The sequence below is a fragment of the Fulmarus glacialis genome, unplaced genomic scaffold, assembly GCF_000690835.1.
Source record: "Fulmarus glacialis isolate BGI_N327 unplaced genomic scaffold, ASM69083v1 Scaffold43223, whole genome shotgun sequence".
Taxonomy (NCBI): Eukaryota; Metazoa; Chordata; class Aves; order Procellariiformes; family Procellariidae; genus Fulmarus; species Fulmarus glacialis.
This window is the reverse complement of record NW_009205621.1, coordinates 1-6,700: the sequence shown is the minus strand read 5'-3', so window position 1 is coordinate 6,700 and position 6,700 is coordinate 1. Positions and strand designations below refer to the sequence as shown.

Below are 6,700 nucleotides of genomic sequence, written 5' to 3'. Positions count from 1 at the left end.
CTTGCTGACCCTTGGGTTCGGAGAACTGTGTGAAGATTACTTACGGTGCAATAGAAGAATCGAAGGATCAGCTTATCTTAAAAACAGAAGGGAAAAGGATGAGTGTTCAGTTTCTTGCTGCTCTGGGATTCTTAGTCCAGGAGAGTAAGTAGAACACAGTTTATTAGAGAGTCTGTTATTGCTGCACCGCATCCTGGGGACTTGTCATGTGTTGATGTCATTGGGCTGTCATGAGAGTCCCCTTCTGACCAAGTGTGGGAGAGGACCTTGGTGGTGCTCGGCCGTCCTCAGCCTTCAGCTAGGTTTCCACCTGGAATGTAAGATTGTATTTCTGCTCCTGGTCTTCCTTTTTCTTTCCTACCTTACTACCTTCTGTGTGACTAACGTTGTTTACATGCATGACCAGAGTGATAACTACAGCAGTAACTGAATATGGGTACATATAGACAGGAACTGGGGTTTTGTGTCTTGTGATGGCAGATATACCCATATACTTTCTCTGCAGGAGAAGAAAAACAAAAATCTGCATTGTCTTTTTTTGCTGTTGTCTTGTGTTTAAAGAAGTAGGATTAGATTAACTATGATCGCAATGGCATTTAAAGCTTCAGGGACTTTCCTTCCCAGATGATTTTTCCTTTTAGAAGGAACAAGTAAGGTTTTGTTTTATGTCAGTTTGTTTATGTCAGCAACTGCTTTAGTTGGTAGGAAACACGCAGCTATCATTGCTATATTGGGCTGTGATAACTGTATTCAAACAGTTAAAAAAAAAACAAAACCTCAGAGGTGTAACTTTCTAGGTAAATCATAGATAGTCTTTTGTTAGTTACATTTGAGGATTCTGCTAGAATGGTCTGAGCTGGCGTGGACGTCTTAAACGAGATCTAGAGAGTTCATGTAGCCACTTTATATTTTATTTTGGAATATAAATAAAATCACTTTCATCTTTTTTCTTTTTTTTTTTTTAACTAGGCAGTGAAATATTTTGTCCTTAAATCTAGTGCATCTCCCTTACACTTCCCAGTGCACCAGAAGAACTACTGCTGTACTTCTCAAAACGTAGTCTATCAACTAAGAAACAGTCAGCAGGTTCATATTAAACAGTATTTCCAGTTAAGTCAGATATAGGCGTGTAGTACCTACTTCTTCTTCCTCTTCTCCTATCTGCAGTATTTGGCAATGGTTTGTGCTCAGAAAAGTATGAGAATGACCGTTTTATGCTATTACGGGTACTCTGGAAGAGGGGGAAGATTACAAAGAATAGAATGAAATGTGCATTCAGATTGTTGTATTGGCCACATTTAAAGTCAAGGTGCACAGGAGATGCTCCAAGATGAAAAATTGTATGCTAGTGACTGGAACCTGTAAATGTTGTCCCTCTTTCCACCTGTTCTTGTTGCTTAAGAATCTAGAAAACTGCCAGAGGTGAGTAACTTCAACAGTCTCCGGAGGATGTTGCAACTCAGTGCTTCGGGGCACCAATCCCATGCAAGTATGAATATGCAGAAGTGTCTAGGCCTGGGAATGCACTTTTCTTGCTTATTTCTTTTCTGTTAATTCCCCTACTGACAAAAATAGCATGTAAAGCCTCTTAAGCTTGTGTGCCTACCCTATAGCTGCAGCTTTTAATGTCACTGGATCAGCAGCCAACTCCTGTATGTCACTGACTGTATATAAGTCCATAGGTGAACCACCATCTGTTGTGATTTAGGGAGGTAGGGAATGATTTTTTGAGAATGATATTTAAAAGAGAAGACCTTAGTGTAAGTGGTTTAGAAAGACTTTTACAAATTATTGTTTGCTTAGCAGGCTAGACCCAGGTAAGCAGGGGAGAGCTGCAATCCATTAAGAACAGCAGTACCTTCTCATACTTGTGGTGGCATATCATTGCTGACTAAAACTGCTTTTCTGATGGACCTGGTGAAAAAGTCTCATTAAGACATGAACTCATGCTAGAAAGAGTTCAAGAAGCTGTTGGGATTCTCGGTGATTCTTGGCACAGTTACCACTAAAAACTGTGAGGGTCTAGTACTTCTAAGTTGTCTTCCAAATGGGAGCTGCCTAGCCTTGGTGCCAGTAAACTGGATAACGGTGGCTGAAGAGATGTACGTCATCTGCAGCCTTCACTTCTGGCCTCTGACCTTCTTGCAAGACAAGCGTTTGCAGGAAGGAAAGCTGCTTAATACGCCTTGCACTTGTTGCAGCAGAACTTTCTAAAGTTTAAAGCAACCATGGCAAGCTTTTGTTTGCCTTCAGTTCTCTCCTTTCTTTGTTCTTTAAAATCCCCGCTCCTTACAATTTGTCCTCCAGTCCTTTGTAACTGACTTATCACCAATGTAATTGCTGATAACCGAAGATGAGACTTCTGTACCTCTGTTGAGGGGGAAGAATATTGTGTAAGCAGGGATTACTTTTTCATCATCACATCTGGTTATTTTGAGTCACTCTATGGAGTAATTCCTGAACCTGCACATACCACTTCTGTTAGAAGGTTTCAGCCTGTATCTGTTAATGCACAACTCGTATCTACTCCAAAAACTCTTTAAATTCAGCTGAAAGCATTAAAAGTTGCCTCTACAAATACTGTCATCATTTGGACTGATACCAGCCTAGGGAAAAAAAGACATTTAAAAATGTATTAGGGGATGGAGAGTAAAGCATCTGTCTGGGTGAGATGGGTGGATTTGGACAAAGTTCTTCGAAGCTTTATTCAAATGCAAAGGATAAATAGATGAGTTATCAAACAGTTAATTTTTGCTGACCTGCCACATTCTTAAGATTTTACAGCAAAAGTTGCACCAGATGAACAGGAAGAGAAGTCTACATAGCCCTGGTTATGGTTGTATGAGGCTGCAGATGTTGCCTTCTTCTGTTGCATTTGGTTTTCCTAGCCTGCTGTTTTGCTATGTTGTCGAGACAGAGCTTAAGAAGCAGTTAGCGCTGACTGTCAGGGGAAGGAAGGTGGACACGGTGATTTAATATTAACCTGTTGATAATAGCTGCAGACTTCAGAGCTGGTAAGCATGAAACTCCGTGATGAGCATGTTAGCAGCCGTTGGATGCATCCTCAAAATCGTAGTTCTGCCTTCAGTCTCCTTTCTCTGGCATGTTTCTTTTACCTAGGGGAGGTGAAACATTCAGATCTGCTACAGTCTCTTGGGTTATGCCCTCCTTGCTGGGGCCACAACCCAGTGGGGGGAGAGAGTGTTAAATCTTATTTCATTCAGTCCCTCCAGTCTGTACGGCAGTGTTAGTCAATAAAAACTCTTGGTCCTTAAAAGGAAAACTGCAAAGCAAAATTAAACAAAATTGGTGAATTCCCTGGTGTGGTGAACAAACTGAGAAGTAAAAGTTGTGTCAGTGCAGAACTCTTAATTCACGTCAGGGAAATAAAGTTGAGGTCCTGAATCTGGTAATAAGCTGACTTTTTTATTATTAAACTCAACTACTGCTCTTTCTCAAGTGCTCTCATTGGAAACTGTCTGTAAGCTGTGAGTTAGCTGACTAACCAGTGTTTTTCACCTAGACTTAAATAAAATTGCAAGGTAACGTTTCATACATCTCTGTAAAGGCCACCGTGTAGGACGAGCTAGTGCTGCTTCAGAGGCTTTTTAGAGCAGAGCAATTTAGAAAGACACGCTTAGGTGCCAACTTTCAAAAAAGCTGTAAGTTCTGGAAACTTTGAACTTCTCCTTCCTAAGAGAAGTAACTGTTCCTCTGTACTCTGTTTTGAAGACAGTAAGCCTGTCTCCCAAGATCATTTAAAAAAACCAAACCAACATATATATATATGTAAATGTTCTAGGAGATGCCTGGGAAGGACATGTCCAAAAGCAATTTTGATACTTATATTCTCAAGTATGAGAGAATATGAGTATAAATATCTTATATATGAATCAAATACGTAACATTACATGACACTTAAAACCTTAGAGGGTTTGAATCCTAATCATACTGTGTGGCTGAGCCTCCATGCTGTGTCCTTCATCATTTGAGCCTCTCAATTTTATTAGTAACTCTTCCAGCTAACTTTCCTGGATGTGTACTAGTGGTATTCAATATGATTGAGGGGAGATTTCTAGGAAGCCATCTTCATTGTCTCAACTTGAATTTTATTTGGAAGATTAATCAGCTGCAAACCTGCTTTCCTGTCCGGAGGTCAAATATGTTGTCTATAAAGGAGTACATTTTATCGGTTGGTAGAGACTTTTAGCTTCCATTAGCTGTTCTGGGCAAAAGCTAGCTAGGCTGAGCTGGTTTAGTAATGTCTGGGACTAGCCCATCCTGGCTTATGCCTTTTTCTGGTCTCTAAATCTTATGTGAATATTTGAAATGCTGAAGAGGAGGAGGAGGAGTTTCTTACAAATTGGGTTATCCAGAAACTGTTGTAACACATTAACACTGATTATGGTGCAGCAAGCTTTAGGGCCCTCGGGCTGATAATCAAATAGCAGGTTTGTGAAGTGGTCTTGTGTTAGACTAGTTCAGGTACTTGTATACTTCTGAGTGCTATTTTAATAAGCTTTCACAAGAGGGCAGAGTAGAATTTGCTCTGGGAAGCATAATTGTCTTGACTCATGTATATCGAGAAATTACCCAACTCAGATTCCTTCGGTGTTACGACAGCACTGGCTGTATTATTCATGCTGTCCACCTGTATTGCATACCATCCTGGGTGCTGTGTGGCTCTTCAGTCTCTGCTCCCCAACGGAAAATCCCAGAGAAAACCACAGCCTATCTCAAGTCTCCCTCCCCAGCGGGGGGGTGCTGGAGCATGGAGGAGGAGAGGTCTGTAAACATGCCCCCTGCACCAGCATTGCCAATGTTTGCTTGTTGGTTGTAGCTAAAACAATCACGTAGCTGCTGTTAGCACAAAAATCTTGTAGTTGTTAGCACAAGATAATGCTGTGGCACAGATAAGCAAGCTCTTTGTAGTTGGCAAATGTAATAAAGGCGATACTGCTTGAAAGCAGCAAGGTTTCCTTGCAACGTGTTGAGGTGTGGTAAAATATGACCAAGAAAGCTACTTGGAAAGGAAATACCGTGTATGTCTAGCTTTATGTTTTTAAGTATGTTGGCCAATTCATTTATTGCAGTTATTACAATAATACCCAGGACCATGACCCGTGTTGAAACAGTTTAGAGTCCACAAAGAAAACTAGCTCCTCTTGCCCCCTTTCTTTATTAGAGGACAAACTGAGTTAGTTTTTTTTTTTCCTGGAGCATCTCAGAAGTGTAGTTTCAATTCTTTGTTTCACCTCAATACTGCATTCCAGTAGTTTAGCTAAAAGAGCTTCTTCTGATCTTTTCATCACTCTCTGAAGAGTTTTCTGGCAGCTTATTCTGTACAATTCAGTGCTACCTCAATTAATCGAAGTCAGTTGACATCTAGCATTATAATATTCTCTGTATGTGAAGACTTTGTTCTTTTTTTTTTTTTTTTTCTTCCTCCTTCAGATCGACCCCAAAGATTACACTTTTTCTGGACTTAAAGACGAAACTGTGGGTCGACTGCCTGGAAAAGTAGCAGGGCAACAATTCGTCATTCAGGACTGTGAGAACTGTAGTATCTACGTATTTGACCATTCTGCTACAATCACTATTGATGACTGTGTAAACTGCCAAATCTTTTTAGGACCAATAAAAGGCAGCGTGTTTTTCCGTGACTGCAAAGATTGTAAATGCATAGTGGCATGCCAACAGTTTCGCACTCGGGACTGCAGAAAGCTGGAAGTGTTCTTGTGCTGTGCCACCCAGCCCATTATTGAGTCCTCCACAGGTATGAAATTTGGGTGTTTCCAGTACTATTATCCTGAGCTTGCTTTACAATTTAAAGATGCTGGACTGAGTATCTTCAATAACACATGGAGCAACATCCATGACTTTACCCCTGTGTCAGGAGAAAATAATTGGGGCCTTTTGCCTGAGAATGCTGTAGTCCAAGATTATGTTCCTCTGCCCAGCTCTGAGGAGCTGAAAGCTGTCAGAATATCTACTGATGCTACGAGAAGCATAATACCAATAACTCGAGGGCGGAGACAGAAAAGCAGTGATGAATCGTGTTTGGCCGTGTTTTTTGCTGGTGACTACACAACTGCAAATGCCAGGAAGTTAATTGATGAGGTAAGCGACCTTTGTCTGTGTTCAGCTTTTTGAATTTAATTGGACTTTCCTCTGGATAGCCTCTGGTGCTCCCTGAAGGGAGAACGCAGAGGCTCTGCTTGTCTACTAACCATACCAAGCAACTGCACTGTTTAAAACCTTAAAGCAAGGTAAGAGACTGGAGCTCATCTGATCAGACAGTTGTTTTACAGCTGACATCCTGTGACTGGCACATCTGTCCTCTAATAGTTCCAGTGTGCTTTTCCACCACGGCACACCAAAGCTATGTTCTGAAGAAAACGCATAGTTGATTTGATGAACTTGGCCAAATGTAGAGTAAGTGATTGGCAATGCTTGTGAAAAGGATATAGCCAATTAACTTGTTAGCTTTTGCCCCGAAAGTCACAGCTAACAAAACAGTCTGTCTTGAAAGTTTTTCCAGTACTAACAGAGACTTTAAAAAAAATAACATGTTAAATTGTATCCCCCCTGCCACCCAGTATTGGAATTTTTTTCTGGAAGAGGCAGTGAGTGTTTGTCACGGCTGGTCAGCTGTCTTCGATTACTTAAATAGCTGGTGCTGTCTCTCCCCTCCCGCACC

At 41.0% G+C, this 6,700-nt stretch overlaps 1 protein-coding gene across 1 annotated transcript; it reads left to right on the top strand.

Annotated features, from left to right (window-relative positions):
• Positions 1-5,454: 5,454 nt before the first annotated feature.
• RP2 (retinitis pigmentosa 2 (X-linked recessive)) lies at positions 5,455-6,120 on the top strand (the record flags this gene model as incomplete). Its single annotated transcript, XM_009575446.1, has 1 exon — positions 5,455-6,120. A coding segment is annotated over one exon (666 nt), but the record flags the coding sequence as incomplete, so codon positions are not given.
• Positions 6,121-6,700: the final 580 nt, after the last annotated feature.